General features: G+C 46.9%; 1 protein-coding gene across 5 annotated transcripts in view; it reads right to left on the reverse strand.

Annotated features, from left to right (window-relative positions):
• The window catches only part of SLC45A1 (solute carrier family 45 member 1), a 319,990-nt gene that overhangs the window by 25,198 nt on the left and 277,641 nt on the right, over positions 1-17,151 (reverse strand). For 4 of the 5 annotated variants that reach the window (XM_075906383.2, XM_075906380.2, XM_075906382.2 and 1 more), the window contains 3 exons: positions 3,639-4,046; positions 1,730-1,822; positions 8-232 (listed from right to left, as the gene is read on the reverse strand). In XM_075906383.2, coding sequence (XP_075762498.1) covers positions 8-232; positions 1,730-1,822; positions 3,639-4,035 — 715 coding nt within the window. In that variant the 5' untranslated portion in view covers positions 4,036-4,046. Of the gene's footprint in view, positions 1-7; positions 233-1,729; positions 1,823-3,638; positions 4,047-17,151 lie in introns of those variants that run through there. The other variant, XR_012897286.2, reaches the window with a different exon arrangement.

Consider the following 17,151-nt stretch of genomic DNA (forward strand, 5'->3'; position numbering starts at 1 on the left):
CACATACCTGCTAACAAAGCATGGATGTTGAGTCCCCTGTCTTGATCAACTGGGCTACACACATCCATCATGTAGGCATGACTGGGATTGTCTGCTGAATCAGCACTGAAGTCCATTAGGACAACCCCACAGATTGTGAGAACGATCCCCCATTTGTGGTTAGTCACTGTGTCAGCCAAGGCGCTGCCGATGTCCCTTCCATTCAGCATGAGGGAGAGCCCCAGCAGTGCTCCTAGGAGCCAAATTACATCAACCATGAGGAACAAATTATGAAAGCTCCATCTGTCCTTGCTTTTCGATAGTTATTCCACACACAGCATCAGGCCCAGGCAGATCACTGCAGGCCAGGGGTGCTGTGTGCGTTCTAGAATGATTTTTGGATTTCGTTTCCTGCCAAAGTCCAAACTAACTGAATTATTTGCTGTTCTTAGAGCCAATCACACAATTGAATGAGCACTTTCCAGAGTTGTTTGTGTATTTCTTTAGAGATTGCCTTTCTGCTGACAATCCTTCACGCAGACAGGACACTTCCGTACCAACCTGTCTAGTTGCCTAGGCAGAAGGACAGAGCCTTGGGAGACTAATGTGAGCACTACAAGCTACGGGCAATTCCCACATCACATACACATGCTCCCATTTGCTCTCACCAGGCCATCGCTGTTATAAATCATAATGCAGCACAAAGCACATGCAGTCACAGCCTGGCTTAGCTGGCCTGAGTACAAACCCACCACTCTTTGGGGACACCATCCCCTGCAAGTGCTGAAGATACAAGAAGGAAGGAAGCATTAACTGCCTCTGCTTCCCTTTCTGCCTGCCACTGCAAGCAGCAGGGAGATCCAGCCAGTGGCAAATTAGAAAGCCCCTGCCAGGGTTCCCTAGAAGTAGCACAGAGGGCTCAGGGCTGCCCTGTACAGAGCTGCCACACCTCAGGAAAGAGGCTCCTCCCGCAGCCACATCAACTCCCAACTGGGGCCAAAAGAGTGTGCCTTTCCCCTGGCCAGGGCAGCTCCCTGCAGGGCCCAGAGGAGAGCGTCTCCTCACTCGCCAAGGCAGCTCCCAAATGTGTCGCATGTCATTTCCATATTGGTGCACATGACAAAATTCATTCCACACATGGACATAAGAAATCAGAAGGAACACTGCTTCTGCCTCTCTGGATCTGTCTGCTCCAGCAAACTGCAGAGAGCCTCCTAATTGTCCTCCAGAGCAAAGAACCTCTCTGGTCACCTCCGGTGGGGGCTTCCACTCTAGGAAAGGACATACGGACAAAAGGCCTCTACCCAAAGCCCCTTCTGCTTCTGAGGACAGAGAGCGGAGTTCAGCAAATGGGACTGCATGTCGAATGCAGCCCCCAGAGCGCTGCACACACTTCATTTTCAAAGACTCAGCAGCTAACACCCACAGCACCTCTCTTATGCCAAAGAGGAAAGTGGTGTTGAGAAGGCCAGAGTCTCTTCCAGAGCCGCATGGCAAGTATTGCACTCGAATGAGAAGTCCAGACCTTGAAGCCCAATCTACACTTTGTTCACTAGCAGAGGTACTCAGTCCTGAGTAGCGGAGGAGGAGGAGGAGGAGCAGGGGGCTGCCCTAGTGAAGGTTTTGGGGAGAGGAGAACAAGGCCGGTCACAGAGAACACTGCCGGGGCGGGGGAGGGAAGAGGTTTTCATTGCCTCTTACATTTTTTGAGATGCAAAGTTTTTTTGCTTTTATTTTTTAAAAACCACACCTATTGCCAGGACCAGAATGAAGGGCCGTCTCCTGCCGAATCGTGATGTGCATCTGTCACTCCAGGCCCCCAGCAAAGGTTGCAGCAGGAACCCTGAAACAAAAATGACCCACAAATAATGGACTTTTCTATTACCATGCTGATACTTCATAATGGGAAGTTGAAAGGGCAGGAAATGCATCACTAAGGCAGAATATGACCTCGATCAAAAGCAGCCATTTATGTTTGAAAGAATTAGGCAGCGCTGTGCTGCATATTGCTATGCCGCCTGCGTTTAGGAACCTACATTTTATTTTCAAAAGGGATGTAAGCTCTTGAAATGTTGGCTCCTAAGTGCCTACATCACCTTGGAAATGGGATCTAGGTTCTTCACCATTAAAGCGTTGTAATGCTGAGTGCAGCATGACCTTAATGCCTTTTAAAATCTTGACTTTAGCACTATTGACTTCTTTGTCTTTCCTGGAGTGGAAGCTGTGAACTACAGCACGTCATGTGACGCTCAGCTGGCACCAGCCTGACCCAATGCAAACCAACCCAATTCAAAGTAACAGTGGAGTTTGACAAACAGTGTCAAATGAACTGGCAATTATTTTATCCCATAAGGTGCAGTGCTCTGTTCCGTATGAACAGCTTCACAGCCCTACATAGGAGGATAGCCTGGGTTGCAGCAGGAAATCAATGTGTGACTCCAAATGCTGCCTGGATGGTTTGGGGCTAGGTACCACTGTCTGAGGACAGGAACTATTTCTTCTCTTTGTACTTTCAAAACTGATTTCAGAAGAAGAGAAAAGGATGTTACTCACCTTGTGGGATATACGCCTTCCAGCCCATGTCTGTGCAGAGAAACGGGTCACAACCTCAACAGAAACCCTAACTCCGGGCTGAGAAGTAAATGTATTCATCTCTGGGATGCCTTCTTGAACGCAAAGCTACCCCCCACCTTTCCACCCAGCTTGTTGACAGGCCCAGATAGAGTTAGTCTCCATATTCTCCTTTTGGAGACCCTGCCAGCTTGAAAAAGAAAGGACAAAGGGAGGATATGATAGAGGTCTATAAAATCATGACTGATATGGAAAAAAAAGAATAAAGAAGAGCTATGTCCTCCTTCCCATAACACAGGAACTAGGGGGTTACCAAATGAAAGTAATAGGTAGAAGGTTTAAAAACAGAAAGAAGTATTTCCTCACACAGTGCAGGCATGTGGAACTCCTTTTCAGATGTTGTGACATCCATGACTATAACAAGGCTCATGCATTTATCTAGTTCTTTTCTGTAGGATAGGGCCATCAATGGCTATTAGCCAATATGGGCAGGAATGGTGGGCCTAGCCTCTGTTTGTTAGAAGCTGGGAACGGGCGACGGGGGATGGATCATGTGAGGATCACTTGTTCTATTCATTCCCTCTGGGGCACCTGGCACTGGCCACTGTCGGCAGACAGGATATCGGGCTGGACGGGCCGTTGGTCTGACCTCGTTCCACGAGGCGTACAGATAGTTCGGAATAACTACCTAGTTCCAACTATCTAGCCCGTGCCGTGTGTAGCCGCGCGGCACGGGGTTCGCACTAGCCGGCTTTTAAAAATGGCAGAGCCGGCTTTATGCTAATGAAGCCCGGGAAATTCAAATCCCGGGCTTCATTAGCAAGTTCGGTATGCATACATTACCCCGCTAGTTCGAACTAGCGGGGTAGTGTAGACATACCCTGAGAGATCTCTGGTCACATCTTGCCCACCTCAGACAGGGCCAGTGAGGTATATTCTCCATTTTGTTCTCTAAAATTATGGATAGTGGTCCCAGCTTCCACACCTCAGGTATCAACACTGTATAGTAAATTTAACAGCAAAGAAGAGAAAGAACTCTGTGACAAACTCATCGCTTGTGCAATGGAAATGCAAGAGAGTAAAATTACCTAGTATTGGACTGATAAACCACACCATGCCATACAACTGATCTGGCAGCCCCATCTGAAGCAGCACAGGAGTCACATAGGCCGTTTCCATGGCATAGCTGAACTCAATCCCAAAGAGAATACACCCATTAAACAGCAGTTCTAGGAAAGATCTCTGAGGGTGGAGATCCCCTAAGTCAAGCAGATCAATAGGGCATGGTGTATTTGGGGGTGGAGGAGGAGATGGGCGGATATGTTTTCTCCTCTTTGGGTGTCTTTTAAAGTTGTTGGCACGATGACTGATGTGGCGAGACACAGATCCGGAATAGCCTGAAACCTGTGACCTCCAGAACTCCTGACAAGACAGGCTGGGGAAAAGCGCCTCGCTGGAAGGGGTCGCTGTTGCTGAAGGGATCATTGTGAATATTCCTGGGAGGAAAAAAAAAGCTGAGGTTCAGTATTGGCATGAAAGAGAAATGTCATCGGATTTTAACTGCTGGCGTTTCTGATCATGGAGCATATTGAAATATTGAACACCTCTGTCTGTCATAGAACATATGATTTTAACATAGGAAATAAATGTGCTGCTGTTCTTGCAGGTCACTACAGTTCATGTACAACATAGAATCAATATTGTGAGAGGGAAGATGTGCCAGTGATGAAGGACAAGTCCCCAGTCTGATCAGGTGCAGCAGTGCTATTTGCAGTGATTAATCATGGGAGCTAAGAGGTTGCTCATTCCCTCCACCACAGCATTTTGTGAAGTCTATGGTAGCAAGTCCAGGCTGCTTCCTTCCTTAGATCTCTCTCTCTCACAGAGAGTTTGAAAGGCCTTTTTATTGTCAATTAAGAACCCTAAGAAAAACAAAGACAGGACTAAGATAACTTCAGAGAACAGCACATCTTCTGCTTTACAAACTGACAGTGTGATACACAGGTTCACTACAGAGAAAATGAAAGCATGGTAAAAACAGAGGCAGACTATTAGTTATTAAATTAAGTTTATTTTTGAGAGGACCACATGTCAGTTATGACAGAACGCACCTATCTGACATCCCTTCCAGTTCCTCACCTTCACTTTGAGGTACATCTTCTACACAACATTTTAATTTACTTGCTCTGCACAGAAAAGCTCATGGTCATTTTTTTTTTTCACATAATAATTGGAAATCAGCTTCAGTTGCAGCACCATTTCTGGTTTGTGAACCCACATCTTATTTCCTCCTTCTCTTCCCTTCTATGTCACTTGCTCCAATACTTTCCTGACAACGTGAACATTCCTGGATTCTTTGCTGTTTTCCTTCCAACTTTGCGTGCACTAAATCTTGCCTAAGCGCAATACATAACTGACTTCAGAAACAACCTCTCTTGGAGGTGTCTGAGTGATATACCTTGGCACAAACCTATGGAAAGACAGAATATTTGCAACAGAGTAGTCTTTCTGTAATGCCCTTTTAGCTGTCTTTAAAGATTTGCTAGCTTATCTGATGCTGGATGAAAAAAACCCAGTTACTTACCCCAGAACTGTTGTTCTTCGAGACGTGTTGCTCATGTCCAACTGCCTGCCACCCACCCAGTGCTGCTGCCTCTGGCACAGAGGCAACAGTGTGGGGTGTCAGCAGCCTCTGTCCACAGAGGATCCAGCCGATGGCCGGGGGGGGGGGGGGTGCAAACGTGGAAATTGCCCAGGGCCAGATGATTGAAAAGGGGCCTGGAGCTTCATTCAGCTGCTGACACTACCGCAGTAGCAGTGGAAGGAGCAGCTGGAGCCCTGGACCCTTTAAATCGCTACCAGTGACCCACACCACCAGGCCATGCACTCCAAGCAGTACTAAGAGCTGGGGGGTGGCGCATACACCATGCTCCAGGCAGTCCTGAGGAGAGATGTTAACATGTAGATAACTACACAATTAACTGATAATCCTGGGTGTATCGGTTAATCTTGTTGACTATTTGCATTCCCACTCTTGCTGGCTCTGTTTCAGAGGCAGCAAGGGCAGAGGGAAGCAGGAGCTGATGCCTGTGGGAGCCAGCTTTAAGCCGCCTCCCCATGAGCATTGGATCCACCTCCCCACATGCTGCTGCCTTTATCAAAGGCAGCTGTGTGTGGAGCAGGGGCAGGAGAAGCTGCCATGAAGCAGCCCCTGTCCGCAGGGAGCTCGGACCCTCTGTGGACAGGGGCTGTGTGGGGAAAATCAAATAACTCCAATTGTGTCTAAGGGGGGACACTGGAGGAAATCAAAACTCTCTAAAAGAAAACTGCTGTAAGGGTTAAACGTTTTCCAGACCTCTCTCCCTGTATCAGAGTGAAATCAAATTAACTCTAATCAAAGACCCTTACAAATGCCTCTCTCAACTTCATGGAGACTCCTAGTCTGTCACAAATTATCATGTATACTCTTATCTTTGTCACAGTTTGCCTTGTAAGACCACTCACTCCACATTCTCATGTGCCTTTGTTTTGTAAAACTTACTTCTAGCACTCCTGGGGTGAACAGAAGTCTCAGAGTACTTCTGCTGAGACTTTGATATGTTAAAGAATAACAATCCACAACTGTACTGTCTAAGCATTCTGTATAAAGGATCAAAAAACCTGTAACTCAGGGCTGACTGCTACAGCTGCCAGCCTGCATGCATGCATAATAAAGTTTTCCCTTCTAGATTTCTCTCCTGCCTCACTGATTTGATTTGACCTCCGGCCTCGGACCATTCTGGGGGCTCTGTACCCCAGGGGAGCGAGATTTCCCCCTCAATTTGGTGTCAGCAGTGGGATGGCTTGGAACTCCAGTTGGAAAGGCTGACGACGGGGAACGGACTACAGCGCGCATCTGAAGGGTAAGGGATCCATTTAAAATCCCCCAGTCCGCCTCCCTGTTCTCGTTACCAGCTGGACCGGCTGGCGGTAAGAGTCATCTTTTACTTAAAATTTTTTTTTTGTTAAGAGGCTTTAGGGAAATTTAAAACGAAAACACTGGGTATAGCCAAATAGGGGTTGGATTTTGTTGTTGTTGTTGCTGACTGATTGGTGGCGAGTCCAAGCTCATGGTTTTGAGTGAGTGAAGTCCGGAGGGGGACCGCAGCCGCACCAGTGCTGTCAGTGTCACTGAACAGCTACTGAAAGCAAGGGCGGTTTCCCCCGGCACATAAGGAGTGTGAGTGAACCTGACAGTTTGTGTGGACTCCCACGCAATCCTTGGAGAGGGTAGTACTGTTGGGCTCCTGTGCTGTTCTTGGATAGGACAGTGCTAACATGGGTGGGATTGCTCCCTCAAGTCTGTCTCTGACTGAGGGGAAAGGTTTCTCACAGCCTGGGACTCCCTTGTCTCAGATGATAAGAATTTACAGTCAGCTAGGTAAATTGCCGGCAGGTTTGAAACTAAGGAGACTTAAGGAATTAATGAGCATTTGGAATGGCTATACTCAGGGGAATTCCCAGAATACATGGCCACTGGAGGGTAGTTTTGATTTAACTAAGCTTGCTTATCTTAGAGTTTTCCTCGAGGAAAAACATCCTAACCAGATGGAATATTGGTGCCTCTGGGAGGATGTGGCAGTAAAAAAAAAAAAAAAAAAGAATCAGAGCATTATGGCTAGCCAAAAAGATTCTATTGAAAAGCTGCAGCAACAATTGGCTACTCTAAAGAAACAACAGGATTCCCTAGATGTGCCATCTGCACCCCCACTTCCTGTAGCAACAACACACTTATATTCCCAATTGACTAGGGATAAGGCTGCCCCAGTCCCAGTCCCAGTCCCTGACCCACAAGAAGACCCTTTAGATTTGTGGACAGGAAGGCTACCGCCACCACCCACATATCACCCACCTCAAGGTCAGGCTTCCTCATCACACCCAACTCAGCCACTGTCTAGCCTAAAAGGACAGAATTCAGACCAACACCCAGCAAAAGAGAAGGCATTTTTTCCCTTACCCGATTCAGATCCTACTGGTATGAATTTTGCACCTATTAAGCCCCTTTCGAAGCATACTCTCCAAGAATTGATTGATAACTTTAACCCTGAATTGCTCAAAGATGACTGGGAGCCAACCCAGATTCACGTTGATACCAACTTCATTACAATTGTAAACAATCGTACCCGGGGTGGGACCCCACGTCAAGTTCCCTTTGAACGACCCTATTTCCCCACTTTATTCAAAAACCCCAAAGGGTCACCATCAGATTTGAGTAACCTTGAGGAGGAGAACTCAAAGATAACCCTTCTGGCTCCCCTTAGAATGTTTCCAGGGGCTACAGGGGGGACTTCACAGCAAATCCACATCCCATGGACTGCTGCTGACATTTTAAACTTTAAGAACATTTGGCCTCCTTTCCGGGAGGACCCCCAAGGATTCCGTGAGGAATTGCGGAGGCTTATTAACATTTACAACCCCACTCATTGACTGGCTTTTAAGAGGTAACCTGCCCCCACATGATTATGCAGCTTTAACTCGGCAGGCTCGGTTGGCACCCCCACATCATGTGGGTGCTCGATGGCCAGAAGATCCTCTCCCCGGCCCCGCCACTGATGATAATGGACAAAATACTTTGAACAATGATTTGGAGGGACTCCTTAATGCTATCGCTGAAGTTGTCCCAGTGCGGCATGACTGGTCAAAAGTACAATCTATTAAGCAAAACCCAGATGAACCTCCTGTCTCTTATGTCGAACGCGTCCTGTCTGTCTTTCGAAAATTTTCCCAAGTCAACCCAGAAACAGAGGGTAATCGTTCCATTGTCGTCTCAATTGTAGTGGACAATTTCCTCCCTGAAATCAGAGACAGGATTAAAAACAATGTTGTAGGCTGGAGAGACAGCACGATCCTTCATATTCAGGGGGCAGCCACACAGTTTTGGGAAAACTTGCAAGCTGACCAGGTAAAGAAAAAGGACTTAAAAACAACCCTCATGGCTATGCAGATAGCAGACCTTCAGACAAAACAAAACCCTAAATGGCGCCCAACTAGTGCACCACCGCCACCTAGAGGCCGAAACTTTATTCCATTTTTCTGGCCGACCCAATTCTTCACAACAGCAATCTCAGCCCCGGGGCCCCATAAGAACTGGACAATGTCATTACTGTGGAAAAAATGGCCACTGGAAAAATGAATGCTGGAAGCGCCAGCAGCACATGGCACAACAGAATCAGGGTCTCTGGCATAACCAGAACCAGCTCAATCCTGCTGCTACTCCCTGGCCTGATCCTCCAAGCAGCCAAGGCCTGCGTCCACAGACTAACCCATGTGTTAACCACTTTAGCAATGATCAAATTCATTCCAGTAATTATTGATTATGCCGTGAGGTCCTCACATTACCTTTGCAGACGTCCCCCCAAGTTCCTGAACCTTTTGTCTCAATAACTGTGACCGGGCAACCCCACAAGTTTCTAGTTGACACTGGAGCTACCCTTTCTACTTTAAGACAGTCTGAAACCTCTCTTCAAAAATCTCCTTCTGTGATTCATGCTGTGGGAATAGGGGGTCAGTGTATTCCCCACCCAGTTTCAGAAACCACATCTGTAACTATTGGACCTTTGTCAACTGAACATTCCTTCCTATTATCTCCCTGTTCTCCTGTAAACCTTATGGGACGTGACTTGTTGTGTAAATTGGGTGCAAACCTTCTCTGTAGAGAGGAAGGGATATTTGTTGACCTTCCCCCCCCATCAGGCCCCAAAATTGATGGCCCCAGGTACGCCCCAGGCGTGCACCTAGAAGCTGCAAGGGTATCTAATTCATGTGTGATTTGTAAGCAGTTTAATGTTGCAGGAGGAGAAAAAACAGCTACAAGTGCCACCCCATGGCCAGAAGGACCATTTCAATTTTTGCAAGTAGACTTTATTGAGCTTCCCAAGTGTATGAACTATCAGTATTGTCTTGTTATAGTATGCTTGTTTAGTGGCTGGATTGAAAGTGTTCCTTGCAGAAAAGCAGATGCTGTGACTGTAGCAAAGAAGTTACTAACTGAAATCATTCCTAGGTTTGGAATACCCTTACGAATTGATTCTGACAGAGGGAGCCACTTTACTGCATCCCTTATGATGGCCATCTGCAAGGCTTTAAATATCTCTCATCAGTTCCATACCCCATACCACCCACAGGCTAGCGGCCACACGGAAAGAAGAAACCTAGACATAAAACGACGGTTAGGAAAGGTCTGCGCTGACACTGGACTGAAGTGGCCAGAGGCCCTACTTTTAGTACTAATGCATCTTAGAAATACACCCAACAGAAAACACAATCTCACACCTTATGAAATAGTCTTTGGCCGACCCATGGCAGTGGGGCTCTCTCCCCCAAGAATTGTAAAAAGCCTAAGTGAGGAGTTCAACTCCCTGACTATGTTATCCAACTAAATAAGCTTGCTTCTAGCTTGCACCTTCAGGTGAAGGAAGCCCTCCGAGTACCTACTGATGTACCGTGCCACAACATCCAACCAGGCGACTACGTGTTCGTGAAGGAACATCGCAGAAAGAATTGCTTGGCAGCCCGGTGGGAAGGACCGTTCCAAGTGCTGCTCATCACCCACACAGCAGTAAAGGTGAAGGAGCGCCCTTCGTGGATCCACGCAAGTCATGTACGCCGAACTGCAGATCCAACAGAGCTGATTGACCCCGTCACCCAGGACCCCTCCCCGGAGGAATCACCTGAGGACGAGGTTCAGCGGACCGAGGCGGCAGACTCTCAAACCAGACTGTCACCAAACTGGCCTCCACCAGGAGCTTCAAGATACAACCTGAGAGGTAGGACTGTACCAGCAAAGACCTTCAGGTGAGCCTGGCGCCCCATAGCTCTCACAAAGGGGGATCCATTCCAGTATTGAGTGAACTAGGAGACTACAAAATCTCAAAGAGTGCCTGCAGAGGCAAGCCAAACAATACTAACTGATTAAGCTTAGTTAAAGAGACTGCTTTGCTAGTTGCTAGCTAATTACTATATTATTATCCTTCTACTTTAGAGACTTAAGATACTATAATAAGATGGGGATTGTTTTCCTTCTTTTAGTAGTCAGAATAGCCTTAGTATATAACTTTCCCCACCCTTATCGGGAAGCCCTGCAGAAGATTGTGTCCCTCACCAATGCAAGTGACTGTTGGATATGTGAACAGCTTATAACAGGCTCTGAAGGCCTTTTACCATTACAGTTTATCACAACTCCTGCCTCCCTGTGGACCAGCAGTACTCTACAGGAGAGCGGGAGTGGGTAGATGCCCAGAATGATAACGCTGTACCAGGAATACATAGTCATGGGGAAAACAGGCAGATTTGGCATAAAAATCTAATTGCCTCAGGAATTCCCCTAATTCAAGCATTACATCCATCAGGGACTATGTTTCCCTTATGTTTTGAAACTCATTAACTGTTGCATTACCTGCACCAAAGGTACTTTGAGACAGTGCAATCACAAATCCCAAAGATCTGCTCACAACCAAACCAGAGAGGTATTGAGGACGGAAAATTTGGGAGATGGGGATGGGCTAAGCATCCTAGCAGAAGAAGAATACCTAAGAATGTCCAGGATAAACTATGAGTAATACTCCACTAGGAGTATTAAAGGGGGGAATTGTGGGGAAAATCAAATAACTCCAATTGTGTCTAAGGGGGGACACTGGAGGAAATCAAAACTCTCTAAAAGAAAACTGCTGTAAGGGTTAAACGTTTTCCAGACCTCTCTCCCTGTATCAGAGTGAAATCAAATTAACTCTAATCAAAGACCCTTACAAATGCCTCTCTCAACTTCATGGAGACTCCTAGTCTGTCACAAATTATCATGTATACTCTTATCTTTGTCACAGTTTGCCTTGTAAGACCACTCACTCCACATTCTCATGTGCCTTTGTTTTGTAAAACTTACTTCTAGCACTCCTGGGGTGAACAGAAGTCTCAGAGTACTTCTGCTGAGACTTTGATATGTTAAAGAATAACAATCCACAACTGTACTGTCTAAGCATTCTGTATAAAGGATCAAAAAACCTGTAACTCAGGGCTGACTGCTACAGCTGCCAGCCTGCATGCATGCATAATAAAGTTTTCCCTTCTAGATTTCTCTCCTGCTTCACTGATTTGATTTGACCTCCGGCCTCGGACCCTTCTGGGGGCTCTGTACCCCAGGGGAATGAGATTTCCCCCTCAGCTGCTGACACCCCACCCTGTTGCCTCTGTAGCAGAGGCAGCAGCACTGAGTGGCAGGTAGTTGGTCTGCGCAGGGAGCGGGTTTTTAAACTGGCTCCCCTCCTGGACTGGTTCCTGCCTGCCCCTCGATGCTGCCGCCTCTGATACGGTGGCAGCAGTATAGGGTGACAGGGGGCTCCCTGGGAGTGGGGCCCGAGAGCACTGGCTGCTATCCCCGCCCCAGGGGACTATCCAATAGTCATGTAACTGCTAAAATTGATGTAGTTACATCACTATTCACTTACACACTAAAATCCCTAGCCCTGAGAGCCAGCTACACTCAGACATGCCTTTTCTGGGAGCCCTCCCTACGCCCATGTTGCCCAAGGGCCAGCAGAGCCTGTCAACTTCACTGCTGGCATGTTTTGGTGGCTCCTACATAACCCATTGACTAAATTCACGTTCTATGCCCTGGACTAAGCAAGCTACCAAAAATAACTTGCCAAACTTTTCTATTTCCCTCAGCCCTGGTGATGTAACTAAAAGTCAACATCCTCCTTGCATGTCATCTCTTTGGTATCACTCCCTACAGATCCCATAAACAAACAACTTCCTATGTACAGGCAGTCCCCGAGTTACGCGGATCCGACTTATGTCGGATCCGCAGTTATGAACGGGGCCCGTCTCCCTGGTCTCCAGCAGACCAGGGAGAGGAAGCAAAGCAGCGGAGCACGTGGGCAGCGGACAGCCCAGACGCATCTGGGCTGTCCGCTGCCCGTGTGTTCCGCGGCTTTGCTCCCCGTCCCCCTGGTCTGCAGACCAGGGAGACGGGGAGCAAAGCAGAGCAAAGCCGCGGAGCCCGAGGGCAGCAGGACAGCCACGGCGTGTTTGGGCTGTCCCGCTGCCCCCGTGCTCTGCGGCTTTGCTCCGGACACCTGTGGTACAGCAGCTGGAGCGCTGCCGGTTGGTCCCGTAGCGCCGCTCTGGGTGCTACTGGACCAACCCGGCAGCACCCCAGCTGCTCTGCCCCAGGTGTCCTGATTCAGCCACTGCTGGTCAGTTTCAGCAGCGGCTGAATCAGGACACCTGGGGCAGAGCAGCTTGGGTGCTGCTGGGTTGGTCCAGTAGCGCCGAGGAGCGGCGGCGCTACTGGACCAACCCAGCAGCACCCAAGCTGCTCTGCCCCAGGTGTCCCCAAGTCAGCCGCTGCTGAAACTGACCAGTGGCTGACTACAGGATGCCCCTGCCCCGGGCTTCCTGGAATCAGCCGCTGATCAGTTTCAGCAGCGGCTGAATCTGGACGCCAGTTCCGACTTACATACAGATTCAACTTAAGAACAAACCTACAGTCCCTATCTTGTACGTAACCCGGGGACTGCCTGTATAACCTGATTTTGCTAGGGAATAATGACAAAATATCATCTACTCTGTGGTTGTGTGATGAGTTACTCTTCCTTTTGGGGTGCTATCTGATATACCGGGGTACCACAGCCTGCCTGTTCCACCAACCAAGGCTCCCTTACACTCTGCTGCTGAGCCAGGTACCCATAAGCCTTCTACAGCACATAGAGGTAAGGACCCGCACAGACACTGAAATCAGCTTTGTATGGCAACGCTTCAGCCAAGAAATTGCCCAGCACTCAAGTCCACACACCCTTTGGAGTGTGTAACCTAAAAGTGTTGCCCTGCTCAGAACTGTACAGCATTCGCTCATGACCGGAACCCTCCATCATTGGGGAGGAAGAGTTGCACGCTTTTCTCTCCCCAGCTATGAAATCCACACATTGGTTTTAGAGAAGACAAAAACAAGTTTATTAACTACAAAAGATAGATTTTAGGTGATTATTAGTGATAGAAAACAGATAAAAGATTACCCAGCAAATAAAATCAAAACACAATTTAAGCTTAGATACTAAGAAAACTGGAAACAAGCAGTAATTTTTCATGCTAAATGTTGCTTTAAGTAGATGGCAGTTTCTTGAAGGCCAGCTGCACTCAGAAACCTGGGAGATTAGCATCTCCCAAGACCTATTGTTCTCCAGAAACAGCTATTGCAGGGGCTGACAAACTACAGCCCACAGGCTGCATCTGGCCCATCCAACATTTTAAGCTGGTGCTTGCCAGGGAGCTGGGTTAGGAGCTTCCCCTGCTCTGGTTCTTCAGCTTGGAAGCAGGGTTGGGAGCTTGCCTTGCTCCACTCTGCACGGCTCCTAGAAGCAGGGGCAGACCAAGGACTCTGCACACTACCCCTGCCCTGAGCGCCAGCTCTGCAGCTCCCATTGGCTGGGAACCAAGGCCAAAGGAAGCTACAGGTCTTGTGCCTACAGCCAGGGCAGCAACAGAGCTGCATGGTCTAGCCTTTGCATGGGAATCAGAGGGGAGATGGACCTCTGCTGCCAGAGCCTGCTTCAGGTAAGCACTGCTTGGATCCTGCAACCTTAAGCCTACCCCACCGCAACACCCTGCCAGGGGCGGCATTTTTGTATAATTTTTGGTGGTGCCCCATTAGCCACACCCCTTTGCCCCCATTAACCACGCCTCTGGCCCCCATTAATCAGGCTTCTGGAGATAACACGCTCGGGGCAAGATGGACACATGATCAGAAGTAAAAGGTGTCATGGTTGTAGGGACAACCTTGGCTCGAGTGATCATGAGCTAATTCAGTTCAAATTACATGGAAGGATACACAAAAATAAATCTGAGACGAGGGTTTTTTATTTCAAGAGGGCTAATTTTAATAAATTAAGGAAATTAGTTAGGGAAGTTGATTAAACTAAAGAAATTATGGATCTTGAGGTGGAGGAAGCCTGGGCTTATTTTAAGTTAAAGTTGCAGAAGCTGTCAGAAGCCTGTATCCCAAGAAAAGGGAAAAAATTCATAGGTAGGTGTGTTAGAACAAGCATCTCAAAGAGGTGATTAAGAAAAAGCAGAAAGCATATAAGGAGTGGAAGATGGGAGGGATTAGTAAAGAAAGCTACCTTATTGAGGTTCGAGCATGTAGGGACAAAGTGAGAGAGGCTAAAAGTTAGGTAGAGTTGGACCTTGCAAAGGGAATTAAAACCAATAGTAAAAGGTTTTATAGCCATATAAATAGGAAAAAACAAAAACAAAAGAAGAAGAAGTAGGACTGCTAATTACTAAGGATGGAGTGGAGGTTAAGGATAATCTAGGAATGGCCCAATATCTAAACAAATACTTTGCTTCAGTCTTTAATGAGGCTAATGAAGAGCTCAGGAATAATGGTAACATAGGACTAAGGATATGGAGGTAGATATTACCATATCCGAGGTAAAAGCCAAACTTGAACAGCTTAATGGGAGTAAATCGGGGGGCCCAGATAATCTTCATCCAAGAATATTAAAGGAACTGGCACATGAACTTGCAAGTCCATTAGCAAAATTTTTTAATAAATCTCTAAACTCGGGTTGTACCATTTGACTGGAGAATTGCTAATATAGTTCCGATATTTAAGAAAGGGGAAAAAAGCGACCCGGGTAACTACAGGCCTGTTAGTTTGACATCTGTACTATGCAAGGTCTTGGAAAAATTTTTGAAGGAGAAAGTAGTTAGAGACATTGAGGTTAATGGCAATTGGGACAAATTACAACATGGTTTTACAAAAGGTAGATCGTGCCAAACCAACCTGATCTCCTTCTTTGAGAAAGTAACAGATTTTTTAGATAAAGGAAATGAAGTGGATCTAATCTACCTCGACTTTAGTAAGGCATTTGATACAGTACTACATGGGAAATTATTGGTTAAATTGGAAAAGAAAGGGATTAATATGAAAGTTGAGAGGTGGATAAGCCACTGGTTAAAGGGGAGACTACAGTGGGTCATACTGAATGGTGAACTGTCAGGTTGGAGGAAGGTTACTAGCGGAGTTCCTCAGGGATCAGTTTTGGGGCCAATTTTATTTAATCTTTTTAATAGCTGACCTTGGCACCAAAAGTGGAAGTGTCCTGATAAAATCTGCAGATGACACAAAGTTGGGAGGTATTGCCAATTCAGAAAAGGATCGAGATATCATACAGGAAGATCTGGATGACCTTGTAAATTGGAGTGATAACAATAGGATGAAATTTAATAGTGAGAAGTGTAAGGTTATGCATTTAGGGATTAATAACAAGAATTTTAGTTATAAGCTGGGGACACATCAGTTGGAAGTGACGGAGGAGGAGAAGGACCTCGGAGTCCTGGTTGATTATAGAATGACTATGAGCCGCCTCTGTGACATGGCCATGAAAAAGGCTAATACAGTCTTGGGATGTATTAGGCGAGGTATTTCCAGTAGGGATAAGGAAGTGTTAGTGCCATTATAGAAGGCATTTGAGAGACCCCATTTGAAATACTGTGTCCAGTTCTGGTCTCCCATTTTTAAGAAGGATGAATTCAAACTGGAACAGGTACAAAGAAGGGCCACTAGGAGGATCCGAGGAATGGAAAACCTGTCTTAGAAAAAGAGACTCAAGGAACTTGGCTTGTTTACCTTAAGCAAAAGAAGGCTGAGGGGGGACATGATTGCACTGTTTAACTATATTAGAGGGATAAATACCAGGGAGGGAGAGGAATTATTTAAGCTTAATACCAATGTGGACACAAGAACAAATGGATATAAGCTGGCTAGTAGGAAGTTTAGACTTGAGATTAGACGAAGGTTTCTAACCATTAGAGGAGTGAGGTTCTGGAACGGCCTTCCAAGGGAAGTAGTGGGGGCAAAAGATCTATCTGGCTTCAAGATTAAACTAGATGGTTTTATGAAGGGGATGGTTGATGAGATAACATGATCTTGGTAACTAATTGACCATTCATTATCAGTGGGAAATAGGTCAATGGAGGGATGATAGGAGTTGCGATAGAGAACTTTCTGGGTGTCTGGCTGGTGAGTCTTGCCCACATGCTCAGGGTTTAGCTGATCGCCATATTTCGGGTCGGGAAGGAATTTTCCTCCAGGGTAGATTGGCAGAGGCCCTGGAGGTTTTTCGCCTTCCTCTGTAGCATGGGGCACAGATCACAGCTGGAGGATTCTCTGCAACTATTTGAAGGCTTCAGTATCTGAGATATAGGTGAGAGGATTATTCTAGGAAGAGGTGGGTGAGATTCTGTGGCCTGCATTGTGTAGGGGGTCAGACTAGATGATCATAATGGTCCCTTCCGACCTTAAAGTCTATGGCTGCATCTAGACTGGCAAGTTTTTCCTCAAAAGCGCCCGCTTTTGCGCAAAAACTTACCAGCTGTCTACACTGGCTGCTTGATTTTTGCGCAAAAGCACTGATGTTCTACTGTCTGAAATCAGTGCTTCTTGCGCAAATGCTTTGACGTTCCCATTTGGGCAAAAGCCCTTTTCCGGAAATGGTTTTGCGCAAGAGGGCCAGTGTAGACAGCTAACAACTGTTTTGTGCAAAAAAGGCCCGATGGCGAAAATGG

This window comes from Pelodiscus sinensis, chromosome 24, assembly GCF_052426305.1.
Source record: "Pelodiscus sinensis isolate ZL-2025 chromosome 24, ASM5242630v1, whole genome shotgun sequence".
NCBI lineage: Eukaryota > Metazoa > Chordata > Testudines > Trionychidae > Pelodiscus > Pelodiscus sinensis.